At 40.3% G+C, this 19,903-nt stretch overlaps 1 protein-coding gene across 2 annotated transcripts; it reads right to left on the bottom strand.

Annotated features, from left to right (window-relative positions):
• Positions 1-21: 21 nt before the first annotated feature.
• pop1 (POP1 homolog, ribonuclease P/MRP subunit) lies at positions 22-18,563 on the bottom strand. 2 transcript variants are annotated; one of them, XM_069655534.1, is made up of 16 exons: positions 18,538-18,563; positions 18,028-18,139; positions 15,262-15,402; positions 10,196-10,371; positions 9,619-9,876; positions 9,420-9,507; positions 8,963-9,141; positions 8,482-8,756; positions 8,247-8,340; positions 8,065-8,173; positions 7,377-7,496; positions 6,128-6,249; positions 5,752-5,943; positions 2,700-2,854; positions 2,097-2,333; positions 22-1,439 (listed from the first exon to the last, which is right to left on the bottom strand). In XM_069655534.1, the coding sequence occupies exons 2-16, from the start codon at positions 18,134-18,136 to the stop codon at positions 743-745; spliced, it is 2,952 nt and encodes a 983-aa protein (XP_069511635.1). In that variant the 5' UTR covers positions 18,137-18,139; positions 18,538-18,563; the 3' UTR covers positions 22-742. The 2 variants fall into 2 exon arrangements, with proteins under 2 accessions (XP_069511635.1, XP_069511634.1); XM_069655533.1 differs by lacking the exon at positions 18,538-18,563 and adding an exon at positions 18,216-18,440.
• Positions 18,564-19,903: the final 1,340 nt, after the last annotated feature.

Here is a 19,903-nt window from a genome sequence, read left to right as displayed (position 1 = left end):
ACAAAAATATCATTATCATATAGAGTGATGTAAAATTAATCACAAGTTTATTCATGTACATATCCAAGTTGATAAAAGGACAAACTAATCTCTTGCACAAAGGATTTCTTTCATTTACATTGTCTGAAGTTACATTCTAAAGATCTGTTGGCTGACTGGTACCTCAAAATTCCCAGCTATCCAAAGACTGTGGGAAGAGTCAGGTCAGTCATATCCATTTTATTCGTTGGTTTCAACATAGTACCCTATGACCTGGTATAGCAGAAAATGCAAGGGCTTCATCATTGGCCATTGGCTCTATCACTATAAAAAAAAATTAGACAGTGACTTAAACCTTTATTCGTCTGAAAATTTTGAAACATTACTTTAACGGATCCCTTTTTGGAGCATCACTCTAACAAAGGCATTGATATGGAAACAAACATATCTTTTTCAACTGAAACAATCATGATGTCTCTGCCCAGAGTAAATTATTACAACTAAAAATATTCTTTTCATCAGTACCAGCCAGGTAGCTCGTAGTCCATGTGCAAATAGGTCCCACTGAAACACTTTAAAGTGGATTATGGCACAATCCAAGTTGGCAGTTATCAAGGCAAAGTGATCACTTATTGATAGAAGCTTAAGTGTCTTAAAAACAGAATTTCAGGCCTTTCGAGGACAGGAGTCAAGTCAATCTTTCACTCTCTATATCAAGAATTTTCTTTGAAAGTTAAGCTCGGCATGTGTATAGATGTTTCAATCAGACCTCTATGGTTATTTTCGCAAAGCGGTACTGTAGGGAGGTAGGGTTGCGCAGCAGCAACATTCCCCTGAATTCCATTGGCTGGCTGGAAAGGGTTTTAAGGAGTCCAGCAACACTGACAAACCCCAGAGCCTCCCCACAGCCTGCAGACAGGGAGAAGTCGCCCTGAGTGACCCAGCCCAGAGTCACTCGGGAGCAGTGAGAGGTGATACTCGGCAGAGGGTCTGGCCACAGCCCGAAGATGAGGTTTGAGGAAGACTGGGAGGGCGGTTTTGGCTCTTTGAAAGTGGTGGGCTTTGTTTCAGAGGCAGAGACAAGGTGTGACTTTTTGCCTTCAGTTTTACCAGAAGTCAAAGAGGATATAGAGGCATTTTTGGGATCCTTCTTTCTGCGTTCAATTCTGATTTTAAAGTGGTCTTTATGCAGGGGTTCCTGGGGGCCACTGTTGCCAGGTCCTTTGTTCAGGAGCTGCAGGTCCTCTGCAGTTGGCACACAAACCATGGCGTGGAGCTCTGGTTTGCCCTTGGACAGCAGTGAGAGACGTACCCACACCAGACTCATCCCATGTGTTGTGAGAAACGATGTCATTGCTAAGTGGTCAAGGTTTGGCACCTTCCCAACATGGCACAGCCTTTGACCTTTTGATGTTTTGTGTCTGCACCAACCAGAGAGCAGCCTCAGTGACTTTCTATTCCTATGAAGCATAAAAACAGTCAATATCCATTTATGACAGCTGATAAATATTGATTACTAATCTAAGAATAAGTTGCATTTTCATTGGCCCCATTAGACACCCTACGGGAGATCAAATTTGGTTGGTTTTCAAATTGTTAATGCTGAAAACATAAAGGCAGCCAATGAACAGAGAAAAGCAATACATTTTTTTCCTTTATAAAGTCAGGGATTACTTGAACCTTGTGTGATTATTATTATAAGGATAGATGCATCGCTTCCCATCTACTACCTCTCTGTGATGCATTGCAGCAATTTATGGCTGGATAAACTATGGGCATTCTTTATGATGAAAGGGAGCCAGCAAAATGCATCAAGCCTATCAAACTTGCACTTCATAAAAATTATGAAAGAAGTGGGTGATGGTTGGAGCACAAAGCTCACAAAACTGAACATTTCTGCTCAAGGAATCTTTTAAACTGAATTTCAACTGATGTATTGTTAAAGTCTGATTCAGATGTGCAGGATGTTAAATGTCTAAAAGGAGCTCAGAGTAAACCTGCAGTAGGTGTGTGTTTTGAATCAATAGTGAAAACAAAAACAATAAAGGAATGGGAGAAGATCAATCTTAAATATTACTAAGAGACATGAATAAAAAGGAGTAAAGACAAATGTTCACCTCAGTACAGTGATGCAGCTAAGAGGCTTTGTTACAGTGATGTCGCTTGGTGACGTCACCTCTTCCTGCATCACTGTGTCAATCTCTTTTGTGGTTTGGGTCTGCCTTTCTCCTTTTATCTCTACTCCACCTTCCATTGAGATAAGCTCCCACTCCTCCACCAACTGTTGCCAGGGGCAACGGAATGGAGCCAGACAGCCATGTTTGATGTAATTGGTCCTTTTGGCTGGTGGGTACCTATGGAAAAGATCACAGGGTCAAACTTCCCTCTATCAGAACCTCTATTCCACAAACATTTCCTACTTTCCTACTTAGACTGTAGGCAAGTCAATATTATAATTTCACAGCAGATTATCGGACAGCCATACTGGATCAGACCACTACAAAGCATCTTTAATTCCTAGATAGTCTCATGATTATCTTGATTTATAAGAGTTGACTGCCAATATTTCTTAGTGAGATTCCATTTTCCATCAACAGGCTACTTTTCTAGCTATGGTCACCAAACGTTCTCACTAAAAACTGTCCTTACAATGTGTGTGATACCAATCACACACAAGATAACTATTCTTGGTTCCTTTTCCTGCTCAGTCTTTAGCTGACCTTTTGAACTTGTCCAAGAGCTCTGCCTCCTGCTCTTCCTGAAAATGAACACCTGAAGGGCAGTCTGGGTAATCATGGGGGAAGTGGGGGGCTCCTTTATTTTGAGATTGTTTCAGACTCATGTTCAGCCCTCCAATGCGAACTCCTCTGTACACCTGATAGAGGTAGAAACAAGGCACAAACAGTCAACACTAGATTTTAAGGAACTTAAGCAAAAAAGGCAATCAAAAGGGCTTCTGGTGTACCTTAAAATCGCAAAGGACATTAAACATTTCCACAGTGCTTGTCGAAAGAAAATGGAACTGCCCCACACATGGAGGCAACCAAATAATGAGAACATCTTTCACAGGGCTCCCAATACTGACATTTACTGTATTATATGCTGTATCCATAAAGATTCACGGAACTTTTAGCCACATACCATGAAACTTACACTTTTGTAGTTTAATAATAATAATAATAATACATTTTATTTAGAAGCGCCTTTCAGAACACTCAAGGTCGCTGTACAAACAAAAAAAACACAAACAAGAGTAAAAACACCAACAAGTGTAATAACAAACCAGATAAAATACATTAAGAGTGGGTGAGGGACAGTGCTGAGAGTAAGGGAGAGTAGGTAAGGCGGAACAGATGAGTTTTGAGTTTAGTTTTAAAAATGGGGAGGGTGGTACAATTTCGGAGGTCAGGTGGTAGAGAATTCCAGAGCTGGGGAGCAGAGCAGCTGAAAGCTCTGGCCCCCATGGTGCTGAGGCGGGCAGGGGGTACGGTGAGGTGGATGGAGGAGGAAGACCGGAGGGTGCGGGATGGAGTGACAATGTGCAGGAGGTCGGAGAGGTAGGGAGGGGCGAGGTTGTGAATAGATTTGAATGTATACAGAAGGATTTTGTAGGTGATTCGTTGGTTGATTGGGAGCCAGTGGAGTTGCTGTAGGATGGGGATGATGTGGTGGGAAGAAGGTGTTCTGGTGATGATCCGGGATTTAAGTAAAATTCATATCTTCCAGATCTTACTAAGCATGTTTGATAACTATCTTATATCATTTATTATGGCTGTCGATCGATTACAAAAATTAACTAATAAAGCCCACAATTTGCTGTGATTAAACCTGCAGTAGGTAAGATGGAGAAGAGAGCGGACTTTGCTTCAAAATTTGAAAGATTACAACCTCCAGGTCCCTCCCCCTCTGTCTCCGCGGCGCTCAGTCCTGCCTCCAAAGCCCTCCCCGCAGAGGAAGCTGTCATGTGTGCGAAGGCTAGTAACCACAGCAACTGAAGGAGCCAGATATAGAATATGGCGGACACATATGATGTGAAATGACAACAACCACAGCCGTTGTATTACACCACCAACACCATTGAAGAAGATACACATCAAACCAGCGGAAATCAGTGTTTTTACTGTGAACGGTAATCTACTGCAAATTGTAATCGGCAAAACCACCAGCACTTAGTTTGCTAACAGAGACTGTGGAAAAAATAGTGCCAACTAAGCAGTATCACACAGTCTGAAATGGTAACACTGCCTGGGCACTTCAGAGATATTTTCAGCCACACCGCCATGAAACAACGCTGAAAAGCAGCTGCATTGAGAACAAGCTAACGTTAGCCAGACTGCAACACCAACGTAAGACAGTGTCACAGTAACCGCAGACATCTTAGCAATGTGAAACAAATACAGCAGAAATGAAACCATGGTATTTGCCTGCCAAGCAGAACTGTCCAACTCAGCATATTGTTTTTAAACCTTTGTAGACACAAACCGGCTGACGCTGCGCACACTGAAGAAAATTGAACTTGACCATGCGAGCATGAGCGGACGAGTGGTGCTGCTCTGCGTGTGATTGACAGCAGTGTGAGAGCGGCAGATTCCTGCAAATGCCATTAGGAGCAGCAGGGGGAGCCAGAGGAACATTATTATTTTTTACAGATTATCTCTCTCATGTACTACTGCATGTTTAAAGTGACAATTTGAGCAAATATGGCAAAAAGTTAGTTTTAATAATGTAACCTACTGCAGCTTTAATTAAGCGATTAATCACCTTTTATTCTTCTGAAGACTGAAGCTTGTAATAATGGATATTTACAAGTAAAAATCAAGAAATTAATGTAGAATGAACACAAAATAAGTATTTTTAAATAAAAATACTATTGTTTAATAGCATATTTTTAACTTTAAACAGATTCTCTCCTGTGAACCACAGATTTCCAATAAAACCGTCAAGGCCATCAAAATTGACTGTCAGCTTGAAAGGCATAGGCTATTTCTTATATGTACTAAAAGAAATAATGACAAAACCCATGTCTGTAAGTGCCAGTTGAATTTCAAAACCATTATTGTCCTTTTTCATCTTTAGCAGGGATGGTTTGGTGTGGCAGTTGTCACAGCACTGCTGTGGCGAGCAAGCTGCCTATTTGGCTGCTGTACTCTTCCTGCCCGCTGTCCCAGGCCAGCCCCGCCTGCAACTGACTGCCTGCGCTCGGGACAAGAGGGGAGAGGAGAGAGAGCAACTCTGAGCTGTTGAGAGGAGGAGCCATGAACTGCGATTACTCTGAGCAGCATACATGGGAATGAATTACAGTATAATATATTTCACTGGTCTGAAAAAGACGCTAAACTTTTTTAGAAAAAAGTTGCCAAGAGGGAGAGAGAGAGAAAGTTGCTTAATTGGCAACACTCACAGGAATTGCCACAGGAAGTAAACACAGCTGCTTTAATTGTTTTGTTTTTTCTTAATGTGTTAAATATTTCAAATTAATCGCAAAAATGAACACGTTAATTTTGACAGCACTATTATTTAGTATTAGTATTGTCTGGAACTGTTGGAACAAGGAATATGTAAAATTGTTCTGGTTGTAACTCTACATCAAGCAGCAAGATAGGCAGCCACTCATCTGAATGGTTAACATAGCTAAGAAAATGTATTTCCAGACCAAACTCAGTACTACCATTATAGGGAAAAAGCATAATGATTCCAAGAATGCTACTTCTTGGCAGAAATGAAAAGGTTATAAAGGCAAAATCAAATAAAAGTGCTGTCCATGCTACCTACCAGTGGGACCCAGAAGGCCATGGCCCATCCTTTAGGAAGCAGCAGGTCCCATCCAGCACCCCAGGCCCTCATATCATGTCCCAACTGCTTGCCAGGTTGATGAACCAGCAGAATTGGGACTCGGCTTTGCAGGGGAGTGGGGGTCAGCTTGGAGCCTGGGACCAGTACCTCACTTCTCATAAGGTTCAACTCCTGTGCAATACATAGAAAAAGCTAGAGGTGAGAGCAATATGTTTTTGTGTCTATTATTTAGAAGTAGAGATGCAAGTGTAAGATCTTTTAGATGGAAAAGAAGACAAACACTGCTTAGAGTGTATGTCACAATTACTGAAAATTACTGTTTTACATTTCTGGTAGTAACAAAATGATAAGCTGCCTGCTCTGATATCTTGTTTTCAGTAACGTTGTCCCGGACCAACCGCTCCCACAGGTAACTCTGGCAGCAGTGTTTTGGTACTCCTTTCAACATCAGCTGCCTACTTTTCTCCTCATCCACCTCTGAAACAAACACACAGTCACACACGGCATGCTCCTGTATGAGCAACATCACTATGAGGATATGATGCTGTCTATGCCTGATTTGGAACCCAAAAGGAAAACACTGCAACAGTCTCTAAATTACAACGTATTAATATAGGATGCACTTTTTTTTTTTTCACATGCATGGTGAATCTTTTGGGGAAGCATATTTTTCATTACCTATATAAAATACAAAATGTTACATAAGCCACAGTTAGTAGCTTTCACAATAGGTACTTCATGTGACAGAGCAAATCATCAAAAAATCATCATGATAAAAAAACTTGTCAGACCTAAACAAAAAAATGTGGTTAAATTAAAGCCAAGCCTTATCTTTATGGATTGTTTGGCAACTCTTTGGTGAATGCAAGAATGAAAAACCTTAATGATTATATATGGTATATGAAACTCTGTTCATCCACCCCGCAACCCTATCACAGAACTAGTTAAGTACATAAGGAGTGTGTGAGGATGGATGTAACACATATCAGAAAATTAAAATAAAAAGGAATTATTGCAAAAATGTACTGTTTATTGTATTTTCGAGTTTGATTTCATTTGAACTGATTTCTGTAAATAGCATAATAAAAACTAAGAAAATAGTTGGAGAAGAGATTAACAAAGTTTCATCAAAATTGTTCAAAATGGCTGTAAAAAACTAGAAATATACAAGCCAACCCCTTATCTTTTCAGTTCTCTTCATAGCCACTGAGTCAGCCATCTTCTGTCACTGAGGTTGTGTTTTGAGTACAAGGTCCTGCCAGGATTCGAACCTGGAACGCCTGCATGGCCAAGCAGAGGCCCCCAAGGGCACAGAGCCAGCTGTATACTCTTTGAAACAACCTCAACCAGAAACAAAAAGTGATTCAGTGCTCAACTATAGATGGCTTGTATTTAATGGTCAGGTTTCTGCTGGCATTACATCCATCTACACACTGTATGATGTTCAAGTCTACATTTGGAAACAGAGTTAATGTTAACTGTTATGATAACAGTTAATGAATGACTTAATTAAAGGAAATAATTGAAATGTCATGCCCTTTATGCATATCTCTAAAACAACTACTTAACATCCTCCACATTCTGCCTGGTGGGTCAGATTTTACCTTGTGCATGCTTTACACGGGGCAAAGATTGAACCTTCTTTGTTGGTAAAGTCAGCCTGGGGTCATCCACAGTCAGACCCAGCACTGTGCCTGGGGGGAGCTCTCCATTCAAATAAATGCCTGTATGAATTACATAGTCAGTAAGACAAACACACCCACACACAACAACCTGGCATAAAAGCAGTGCAAGGTATTTTTACCCATAATGATTTGTGCAATTGCAACCACGTTTAGTTGACAAACATAGATATGCTGTCTGTGGTAAATTTGATGTCATTTGGCCAATGGGTGGTGCTGTAGATCGACCAAAGATAAGTTTAATTAGCTGCAGAATCAACCAATACGGATGTAAAACGCTTCTATGGTTTTACTAATTAAGTTGATGTCTTGCTGCAAATCCTTTCTGACTATTTTGAATTGATACGTTTGTCACCTGACAAAGAGTGCACGTTTAAGTGTGATGCCGATCGGACAAGAGGCACGGCATGCAGCTATACCACGGTATTCGATAACTGATGCAAGCAACACTTACCAGTACCAAACTATCAGCTATTACTATTAGCTCTGAAAGGCATTCTGTCTGCCCAACCCCCCGCCTGCCCCTACTAGCAGCAGCTATGAATAGAAAACCCCATGGATGGCCACACACGAATAGGCTGTAATAGTTGAGATTTATATAACAATACACCTTGAAGTGTGCGATAGATGTCAGTTTGTTCTCGATGCAGACTCATCTTGCTCTCATCTTTGCAGTGCTCGGGCCACCAGAGGGAGGAGGGTTTTGATGCATTAATATCCTGAACAGAAGAAAACTCAAATTAATCAGTAAATAATTGCACAAATAAATGTTGCTAATGCCACATTTCTTACGTCACAGTCTGTAGCAGCTTCCAAGGTTTCCACCAGAACAGAATGAGACTGTGGTCCAATCAGGCGAAAGCGTACAATCTCCATTGTGAGATCACTGTAACAGATCCACAAGTGATTAAAAAAAGGCAAATAAAATAATTCCCACAAAAATTGGAGGGAAAAATATTCATCCAAGCCTGTTTTTACTCAGTTTTACTTAGTTTGCATCAAATTAAATTTACAAAACTACACAAACTTAATAATGATTCCAGTGGAGCTTGACTTCCAGGTAATTTGTGTAATGGGAGATCTGGTTCCATCCCCAAGGATCTTCTTGGCTTGAGGTCTAGTGGCATCCTTACAGGTTTGCTTTCTCTTTGTTCCAGTTATCTGCTTGGCCTCATGAGTCTTTTCAGGCTTTTGATCAGGTTCTAGGGTGGAAACAACCTCAGCTGGAGTCACCACTGGAACAACTGAAGGAACTACAGCCTCACAACACTGGCATACAGTTCGTAGCTCAGGAAGAAGGTCCTGCGCAAGGAACACAAAAATGTTACATCATATCTACATGTGCAACTAATACCAAAACACTCGTATACTATATGTATGTATGTATGTATGTATGTATTTGCGTGTGCGCGTGTGTGTGTGTGTATATATAGTCAACAATGACCCATTATATTCCTAATAGATATATACAAGATATACAGTATATCTTATAGAATATATATTCCTACCTTCTTAATTGTGGGATGAGCCCAAATCCACAACTGCCTGTGGGTTGAGCCCTCTGTCTGTGGTCTCCAGAGGAAGGTCACAGGACCCAGGGGCTGCAAGGGGTATTGTCCTGCTCTGTAGACTACCACACTGCCCTGTCTTTGCCCAGATAGACTTAGTGCTGCAGCGAATGTAGGGCCTGGAAACACCCACCATAAACATATTTCTCAGTTATTCAAACTAAACTGGAACTTATAAAACTTGTATTATGGAAGTGAAATCAGTGCTCAATTTTCCTGTTTTTTGTAATATATATCATTTCTTTCATAATACTAAGTCGCCTAACAGAACATAAAGTACCACTCAAAACTAAGACAGGACAAATGAGAAAACAAGGTCTACATGCCTAGTTTTTATAGCAATTAGCCAATAAAGACCATGTGTATGTTTATGTGGTGTGGTAGGGCATAATCTCACCAGCCTCCTTGCTGGTCAGCTGTGACAGGGAAGCCAGAAGCTTGTTTTCCTCTCCCTGTAGCTCTATGCAGCAGTAGTAGGAAAGGTCCTAAAATCAGTTAAGTTTACTTTAATGGCAGTGAAACCCCCTTAATCAAAATACTTACTTTACTTAAATATGTAACACAAATTAAACACACACTAATCCTATGATGGTTACCTGCAGCAAGCAGTGGCTGCTCATTGCCCTATAGCAAGGACGGTAGCATTTGTAAGTAGGTCTATCCCCAAGGCAGTAGCCCCACTTTTTAACCATGTGGAAGCGCTTGGCGTGCCAAATGTGAGTCTCCAGCCACATATTCTTTCTCTGACGGCGGTTGAACTCCAACAGCATATTTCCGTGTCGCCGGCGGGCCTTGCGGCTCTTGTTCTTTGCCTGTTCCTTCTTCTTTGAACCAGCCTGGAGGCTCTTTTCTCGCTGACGGGTGAAGGACACAGAGATGTCACCAAATATATCAGAGGGAAATGAAATGCATTATACAGGGATTAAAGCACGAAAAAAGTTGTTGACTGAAAAATATTTTGTTCTGGTGAGTTTTCCACATTAGCCTTTGATGCTGCAAAACAAAGTAGCCTCATATGCATCTCCTCTGGGACAAAAAAATTGTGATATGCAAATGAAGATTTTTGGTGTTTTGAGGTTACAATACTAGGATTACATAATACAAGTTACTGACAGAGGTTAAGGTACTAAATGGTACTATCCCTGTGCTGGAAGGAAACATTCTAAACTTTACCATCCGGTTGGCCACATCTCTCAGTCTGAGAGGGAGCCGCTTGGTGTTGTGGCTCATGGCCCGTCTCCTCATGTGTTTAGGCAGGGCTCCAAACACATGACAGCTGCCCGTTGTCTTGTTAACAGCTTTCAACATGGCGCTCACCTCGGCCGCCCTGGCCCTGGCAAAAGCTCCAGCTGAATAGGGATGGGAGCAAGAGAGTTGGGTGGCATTGCGTCTGCTTTTCGGACTCATGAAAGTTTCATCAGTTGTGTGTAGGGATGTAACAAAACACTCGACTCACGTTAAGCTCTCTCGGAAGCGTATTGCTGTCACGCCGAAATAAATAAAAAAGATCAGTATCATGTTATGACGTGAGAAGTTTTATGTTATAACAAGATATTTTCACGTTATAACGTAAAACGTTTTACTTTATAACATAATCATTTATTGTTATAACATGAAACTTATCACGTTATAACGTGATAAATTAAATTGTTATAACATAAAACAGATGTTTGAGTGAGGAAACGTGTGGACGGACACATTAGACTTCAAAAAACGTCATACAACATGCTGCACTGAGAGGGGGAGAGCACCGGCACAGAGGGAGGGAGCGGGTGGTCAAGGACTGAAGTGATGACAGAGGCCTGGCGATCCTCTACAGCTCTGTGTGAAATACAGTATACACAGCAGATTGGAGTCTTTGTCAACAGTGACAGACAGACAGACAGACAGATCTGCGTGATTAACACGGATCCACTTTATTAAACATCTGTGTCCTCCACACTGCGTTATTATAAACTATGAACTGATCGCAGGTAACAGCTCCTGCTCGTGTCATTCACAGTATGTGGAGAGATGTACTTTATACTTTATAGTAACCGTAACCGTAACTAACTCAACGATAGAAGCTTTAATGCATTCGGGTCAGCCCTACGCATTTTCAACGCAATACACGCGTGTGCATCTATCTCTGTTTCAAGTTTGCAGAGCATGTGTGACTTTCATAGGCTGAAACCTCCCCGCAATATCAGAACGAACATGTGGGGAGGGGCTAGAACGAGGGGAGATTGCCCAGTGCCATTAGTTATGTGGTGACCCAAAGCACAGTAAGGCATTTGTTAAAATTTCTAGACCCCCCATGTGTTGAGCAAAGAAGCAGAAATCGCCTGATGCGATGCATAATATCGGACTGATGCTTTCTCCTGTACAGCCACATGCATTTTAAAATCCTTCTCAGTGTACACCAACATTTTTCTATTTGTCCGTCCACATGTTTCCTCACTCAAACATCTGTTTAATGTTATAACAATATAATTTATCACGTTATAACGTGATACGTTTCACGTTACAACATGAAAATATCTTTTTATAACAAACATTTCACGTTGTATTGTGATACTGATCTTTTTTATTTATTATTATTATTTGCTTTCGTAAGATACAATTCACAAAGCTGGGTATAACGTGAATAAAAACAGAATACAGTGATTTGCAAATAATTCTCAACCTATATTCAATTGAATACAACACAAAGGCAAGATACTTAATGTTAAAACTGATAAACCTTTGGCTGACCGCCGGGGTCAGCCCTACACATGGGTCTGTATGTGACTGACTGACTGACTGACTGACTGACTGACTGACTGACTGACTGACTGACTGACTGACTGACGGTACTTTCACAGCCGTAGAGAGAGAGAGAGTTGCGACATCACAATGGTGGATCATGGAGCATATTAGACCTCCACTGTTGCAACTCTACACAGCTCTGGATACTTTGTTCGGGGAGTAAGCGGGGCTGCTCCTCCGCTGTCCTCACCCATGTCCGCAGTGTGCACCTGCTTTCAAACACGTAGCCATCTGCCTCATAAGGACAGTCCTTGTAACATATTGCCCACAAAAGCACACATTGACCTGATGTGGCCAGGTTTTGACCTAGTCTTGTTTTGGAAATATACACACATTCTGAATTTGACACCTGAAAGGCTGGGAAAGTTGTGGAATGCTCAGAAAACAACTGGAACATTCCACAGGTAAGTGGGTTAATTGGTAACAGGTGATAGTACCATGATTGGGTATAAAAGGAGTACTCCTGAAAGGCTCAGTCGTTCTTCATCAACAAAGGCATGAGGTTCTCCACTTTGTGAAAGACTGCATGGGCAAATAGTCCAACAGTTTATGAACAACGTTCCTCAACGTGCAATTGCAAGGAATATAGAGATTTCACCATCTACAGTTCATAATATCATCAAAAGAGTCAGAGAATCTGGAGAAATCTCTGCATGTAAGGGGCAAGGCCGAAAACCAACATTGAATGCCTGTGACCTTCGATCCCTCAGGCGGCACTGCATTAAAAACCGGCATCATTCTGTGATGGATATTACAACGTGGGCTCAGGAACACTTCAGAAAACCATTGTCAATTAACACAGCTGCATCTACAAATGTAAGTTAAGACTCTACCATGCAAAGTGAAAGCCGTATATCAACAACACCCAGAAGTGCTGCAGACTTCTCTGGGCCTGAGCTCATCTGAGATGGACTGACCTAAAGTGGAAAAGTGTGCTGTGGTCTGACGAATCCACATTTCAAACTGTTTTTGGAAATAATGGCTGTCGAGTCCTATGGGCTAAAGAGGAAAAGGACCATCTAGAATGTTATCAACGAAAAAGTTCAAAAGTTAGTATCTGTGATGGCACGGGGGTGTATTAATTAGGGATGGGGACAAATATTAGAGTACTCGTTGTTGACGTCATTATACAGTACTGTTGAGTAACATTACACTTCTCGCACACCCATACATACGTTGTTTTCGGCTTAATTAGTTCAACTCACTTACATGCACCTTGTCAGCTGTGACCAGGAAAAATTATGTCTGGAAGTACTTTGACAAAAAAGACGACGATAACGTGCTGTGCAAGATATGTTGTGTTAAACTTGTATATCATAGAAATACTAGTTCGATGCTTAACCACATGCACTTAAAGCACAAGGAGAAGCCAACGGAGAAAGACAGTCTCGCATCACATCTTTTGCTAGCCCTGTTTGCACACGCTGTTGTGATTATACCAGAGCGGAGATGATTAGCCTGATAATAATTATAAAAAACGTGACTGGAGATATGCTCCCACTAAGTGTTGTGGAAAGAGAAGGCTTCCGTGAGCTGATGACGTTTGTTGAGCCGGAGTACAAGCCACCATCATGCCGGACAACAGCTACGAGATCGAAAAAATGTGAGCTGCGTGTTCAGCAACACAGAGCAGAAGTCCATACAGTCCACTACCGCTGTGACGTTTGACAACAGAATGTAACAACAACGTTAATTGAAAGACCTGTTAAGGTTAGTTTAATGCATTTGAAATAGCACTTGATTTCTATTGTTGGCAATTTATATACATACATTAATGTGAAAGTGTTAGATAGTAACGTTCTCTTACAGGCATATAGCCTACTATTTCCGGGCTGGGAACGTGTTGCAGGCATCAAATTCAGAATGTGTGTATATTTCCAAAAAAAAGAAAAAGTTTCCAAAAAGTTTATTAGTTTGAATATTAAATATCTTGTTTTTGTGCTGTATTCAATTGAATATACGTTGAAAAGGATTGCAAATCACTGTATTCTGTTTTTATTCACATTTTACACAACATACATACTTTTTTGGAATTGGGGTTTGTTCAATCCAAACAAGATGACGGAGAGGGAGCCTTTTGTCAACAAAATGTATTTATATGATATAATTTATTTTATCATTTATTTATTTATTATTTAAAGCTGCCGTGAGGAACTTTTGGTTTGTGTTGATTTTGGCGCCCCCTGTGGTCAAAGCCGTACCTCTTATCACTTTGCGGATTTTGTCCTGTACATGATTCAGTGGCGACGTCTCCCTTTCTCTTACTTTTACCTGCAGAGCAGGTGTCTAGACACTACTCGCAACACGTATGCAAGGAGTAGATAGAGAGATTATGTGAGGCGTATGCAGAAAAAAAGTCAGTGAGGAGAGCAAAAGCAGGTGGAACGTAATACGCGGCAATGACATCCCGGCTCCCATCAGCCTTATCTGATGACTATTTAGCTTCTTATTAATCTCTATAAACAGACATCTGCTTGTAAATTCAGCTAACAATCTGTTCTAAATCTAAAATTTCACTTGAGATTATTCCCTTGACGCTGCGTCACGAAAGCCATTCAGTGTTCAGAATTCCCGACCTCCTCAAATGCATCAGATCGATGCGACCTCTGTTCAACAAACGAGCATTTTAAAAGTTTACTTCTCCTCTTGAGGACAGACCTGACAAAGCTTGAATTTTCACTTCTTATTAATCTGGATCATGATGTTGAAATTTCGGCCAAGGTAAGACCCATTAATAACAAGTAAATCACAAGAAAGCGTTTACACTTTCTGTAACAATGCAGTACGCGGAAAAGGAAATCTTGACAGGAAGTCGATTATCGCCTACCGCCCAGCACGTTCACCGGTGTCTCCAGAGGCTTTATCGTCTCTGACTATAGCCAATGGGATCCGAGATTGCTAGTTTATCAATAGCGGACGGCAATCTTAAATGGATAAAAAAGAAAAATGCTAAAATGGTAGGCAAATATATACTTGGGCGGACTGGGTATCGTCTATGTGTGGGAAACACCGCAAAATGTTAGCCTGCTGCTGCCATGTCTGTTTGACTCTATTCATTTACAGATGTAAAAGAAGTTATGATGATGAATAAGAGGAGTCAAAGGCAGATAGCGGCCTATGCTGTTAAAAAAAGGGTATTGTGATTAATTTTTCTTTGTACCGAGTTCAATCATCCCTTATGTGTACCAATTTTCAACTGTCTCACAAGGTATCATTACATCCCTAGTTGTGTGACACCTGAGTTGAACTTAAAGGTGGTTTGAAGGACTACAGAAAAAATGCAAATCTAAACCACAAGAAAGCATTGGGTCTAAAACTAAATCTGATCAATTATCTCAATAGCCACAAGCATCTCTAAATAGGCAATCATTAAAAAAGTTAAGTTGTTACATAACCCTTAACACAATAAACATTCCATTTACCATATGTTGAAAGAGTTCGAAAATGTTTACCTGTGATGTACTTTGGCATCCCCTTGGCGTAGCCTCCACCTTCTTTTTGGTGTCCACGGGCCCATCCAGCCCGTTGTTGAGGGTTCTTTGACCTTTCTGTAGATTGATGGATGTCAGATGGACCATCATTACCACCTCCACCTTTGGAAAGATCATTTTGTCATTTAAGCACCATTACTGGTAAAATCAGAATGCATACAAGCATGGTTTAACCACCAGGAATACTGTTTTTTGTAACAAAGCATAATAAAATACAGAAACTGGGTTTTAAAGTTGCTCCTGTACTGCATGTTTACCTATTCATGTAGATTTTTTTTTTTCCAGATTTTTTTGGGCAATTTTGCTTCTATTAGATGGGACAGCTGAAGAGAGATGGGAAATATGGGGAGAAGAGAGTAGGGAATGACATGCAGCAAAGGGCCAAGGGTGGGAGTCGAACCTTCGGCTGCTCCATGAGTGCACATGGAATATGCAAGTCCGACAGCAGTTATCCTCAAAGTTTAGAGGGGGTGTCATATTTTTCGCTTGTCAAGAGGAGAGATGTCAGACGTGTTAAAAATTGAGGAAGACAGTCAACTGATCTCCGCTTGCAATCCTGTCTGGCCTTCGCTACCACCACCAATGATATCAGCACAGCCTTTATTTTACCACCCATCGGTTTGTGCCATTGTTGTGGCAAACTCGTACAGTATTTTGTTGGACTTTCCTGTTGTGTCTTTAGGAGATCTAGGGCCGGTTTCACAGACAAAGCTTAAGCCTAGTCCCAGACTAAAATGCCTGTTTGAGCTGTCTTAACTAAAAGCGACTTGCACAGACCTATTTTAAAATAGTCATAGACTTAGCCTGTTCTGGATTAAACTAAGCTGATTGCAAGAGGGAAGGTTAGAGCTACTCTAGGCCTAAATTGAAGCTTAAATTAATCCTTCAAAGAGGCAGGTTTAACTTCTGCTTAGTCCTGTTTGTGAAGAAGAATGGACTATTTGGAACATCTAAATGAAGACCAACATGCACTACAGAGGCCAGCCAGACGAGTACTTGTGGATAAGTGTAATCGGAGTGCTGCACAACTACCTGAAGCAGCGCTGCTGTCCTGATCCTCCAATGGAAAATCAGGATCAAGCAGTTGTGCAAATGGCTCAGGCCAGCAATGACAAACAAGGACTTGCAGACAGAGATGCTTTTACATTGAAGCACAACCAGATGAGACGCATTTAAATATGTAGTGTATTTATTATGGCTTTTTTTAATTTTATTTTTTTATTTAAATAGTGTGCACGGAAAATTAAATGAGAAAATCGAAGCCGTCTTAAGATATGGTTTGCGGTGATTAAAATACTCCATTAGAAGCAATAAACTCATTTGGTCCTTAGTATGAAAAAAGAATAAAGATTGACGCAGACAGTGGAATATATTGACCAAAATAACTAACCAATTTACTTTTGGTCATCATGTGGTGTACAATTCACCAGTATTAATTTGCTCTCTTCCAATCTCTGCATTCTCTATTTGTTTACACCAGTTTAAGGTTCTTCCACAGAGTCTATAAAGGCAGATATCATTCTAAAGTGTATGTCACAAAAATAGAAATATGAGAAAAGTAAAACACTGAAAACAATAAAGATATCTCACAAGAAGTTAAACTTTTCTTGTTATATTTTAATTTGTGTTGAATTTACTGCAAATTGCAGCCCAACCACTCTTCTCTTGCTCAGTGAAAGCAGTCTGGCTTTTACTTTCAGTTACTGGATTGTTTGACACAGTTTTGTTTCAGTTTTTTCAGACTTTTTTCAGACTCACTAAAGTATTTTGAACAAATTATCTTTGCTTCTGCTGTTGTTTTATCTCCAGGTTCACACCAGTCACTGTGTTTTTCAATTCCATTCCGGGTTTTTATGAGCACCATTAGACCAACAGCATGTGCTCATACTTAACCTAATGAGGCTTAACCCTGGTGTTCTCTTTTAGGCTTACTCACCTTACTCCAGGACTCCATAGTCACTGACTAACTAAGCTAAACTTAGGCCACATCCATGAAAGCCACTTAAATTTCCTGGTTTCACTAGTACACATTAAGGCCTACTCCTGGCTTAATTAAAGCCTTGTCTGTGAAACCGGCCCCTAGTGTATGGATCAAGCCCATGATATCAAAGGGGGTCAATTGGACTGTAGATATCTAAAATGGGAGTTTTTCCTAGGAAGATTTCTATTACAGATACCCAGAATGTTAGTTTTGGATAGGCAGAATGCCATTGTGAATATCTGAAATGCTCATTTTGATAAGGAAGAATTTAAATACAGATATAATTAAATCATATTTAGTATAGCAATGTAATGTTAAAACGGTTACTTGTACTTTTTAAGGATTTAAAGATATCTTGAATGGAATGATGTGCTATTTAAGGTCAAATTTGGACGGAGTAAACCCAAAGTTAAACTTGAAAATACAATCCCACTCAAACATCAAATCAAAAGAGAAGCATTGATTCCGATTACGATAAAACGTTACGCCCTGAATTGTACGAGTTATCTTAAGTACTGTGCCATGTTTCTTAAGCATATGAACTTTTTTATTTTAATTATTCACAGAACAGATGCGGATAGCACAGTAGAGAGTCAGACAGGGATGAATACTGAAGTTTGTACACGCTGTGAGTTGCTGATCATAATGCCGCAATAGGAGACGAGGTCATGGTAAATAAAGATGAGTAAAAAGGAAGCATACAGCATCATAATGTACCATAAAGATACAAATAGTAAGCATGCTACCAGTGCCCGGGGTGTCTCCTCCGTTTTGTGCGCTGCAAGATGAATACTGCACACTGGCCGGTTGGTTTCTCATCTTCTTCTCCCATATCTTCGCTTTAGCTGAAGACATTTTCTACAAAAAAAGTTGAAACGTTTAAACCAGCGGCTGTCTTATTTCTTAATAAACGAAATGCCGACATTCCACCTACATGTTCAATATCCTGTATTGCTGACGCTAGTTAGCTAGCTGTGTTACTTCACGAAAAGTTGGTACCTCGGTTAATTAATTAAACCAATACATCGAATCACAGATGGGCTACAGACAAATGTTCACTTCTAGCTTCCTTAGTATTCTTGGAATTTAGAAACTTTGTTCAAAACAAAACGTTAAGTGCCCTGTCTCACTCTACCAGTAAGCTACCATGTGGGTAAGATTTGAGTCACGGTGGCTGACGTATTGTTTTCTTCCGGATACATGATGCTCATGGGATATCAGAATCTGGGCTGGGTTCGAAAAGTCGAAAACTGTACCTGATCTCTCCTTTGACCGCGATAAATAGCGCAGTTGGGTCGGAAACAATGACTGGAAAGGAGTGAAGGAGTACGGAGTCCGGGAGGGGACACGGAGGGGGAAAAAAATCTAAGGTTGAAAATCTCTAAAAAGTCGAAAAGGTCAATGTACTACTTCCGGTGTCACAGTTTTTTTTTTTATTGAAACAAATTCCATTTACTTCGACGGAGTATTAGGTCCACATTAAAGGGGGAAACACGTAATAATACGAGAATAAAGTCGTAATTTTACGAGAGAAACGTCATAAGAGAAGAAAGTCATTATATTACGACAATAAATCGTATTTTCATGAGAATAAAGTCGTAGTATTACGAGAATGAGGTCGTTACTTTATTAGTCGTAATTTTAGACTACTGTTAGCCTAAATGTTATTGATATCAGAAGAGCAAAAGCCACCTGCCCTAAAATGAGAAACGTGTGAAGTGTAACTCCACAGTGGACATCTTGTGAAGTTATGCTTATAAATGATTGCACAGGAGGCTTAACACAACTTGAGCCGGAGCTGTATTCAATGTATTTATGTATTCTTTATTGAACACACCTGGTAGCATGGAGGCAAAAGCATACATGAACCTCGCGAGAACATGCGAGATCTCCTGCCTAGTGTGCGCAAGCATACTATAAACAGCTACATATCGGTACATTAGTATAGGTTTCACAAATACGAAATATTTAATCAGTCGGAACACCAGCACCACTTCGTTATAACTATCAGGACTGATTTTATTTGAAAATGACTCGTGATCTTAGTCATTTTAGCGCAGGCGACTGACTGCTCTTCTGAAATTACCCTTCAAAATAAGTTACAGGCTAACCATGGCCTAAAATTACGACTTTATTCTCGTAATATTATGACTTAATTCTCGTAACATTATGACTTTTTTTCTCGTAAAATTACGACTTTATTCTCGTAATATTATGACTTTTTTCTCGAAATCTTAGAGATTTTTTTTCCTCAATATGGCCCTAATACCCCGTCGTACATATGGACAACTCGATGAAAAATATGAAGTCATTAAGGTGCTTATAGTGTCTGATGCAGTTAGCTATTACCCGCTGCAACAGTCTGTCTGACAATATGAAAACACCTGAAAATTTCCATGTCTTTAAACGTAAACTCTTGAACTTCTGCAGCCTTGCTGTGGATTCAGAAAGATTTTATTCTTTAGTCTTAGATTTGGCAAATTTTTCATGGGCGCAACCCACATACTCAGCTCTGCTGCTCATCCAGCACAAACGCATGTTCCTTACAAATTTGGCACCATTTAAAAGGTAAATAAACAGGCTTTCCAACGTTATGAGATTTATTGCCAAGAAGCATTGTTA

Source organism: Semicossyphus pulcher, unplaced genomic scaffold (genome assembly GCF_022749685.1).
Source record: "Semicossyphus pulcher isolate SPU_LCO1_2020_fin unplaced genomic scaffold, fSemPul1.0.p SCAF_9, whole genome shotgun sequence".
NCBI lineage: Eukaryota > Metazoa > Chordata > Actinopteri > Labriformes > Labridae > Semicossyphus > Semicossyphus pulcher.
Note: the sequence above shows the minus strand (reverse complement) of the source record. Positions and strands in the feature narration are given on the sequence as shown.

Coding starts and splice junctions, on each gene's coding strand:
- pop1 (XM_069655534.1), bottom strand. CDS start 18,136: ATGTCTTCAGCTAAAGCGAAGATATGGGAGAAGAAGATGAGAAACCAA. Junction 9,877..10,195: donor GAGATGTGGCCAACCGGATG/GTAAAGTTTAGA, acceptor TTCACCCGTCAG/CGAGAAAAGAGCCTCCAGGC. Junction 2,334..2,699: donor CTCTTGGACAAGTTCAAAAG/GTCAGCTAAAGA, acceptor TCTTTTCCATAG/GTACCCACCAGCCAAAAGGA.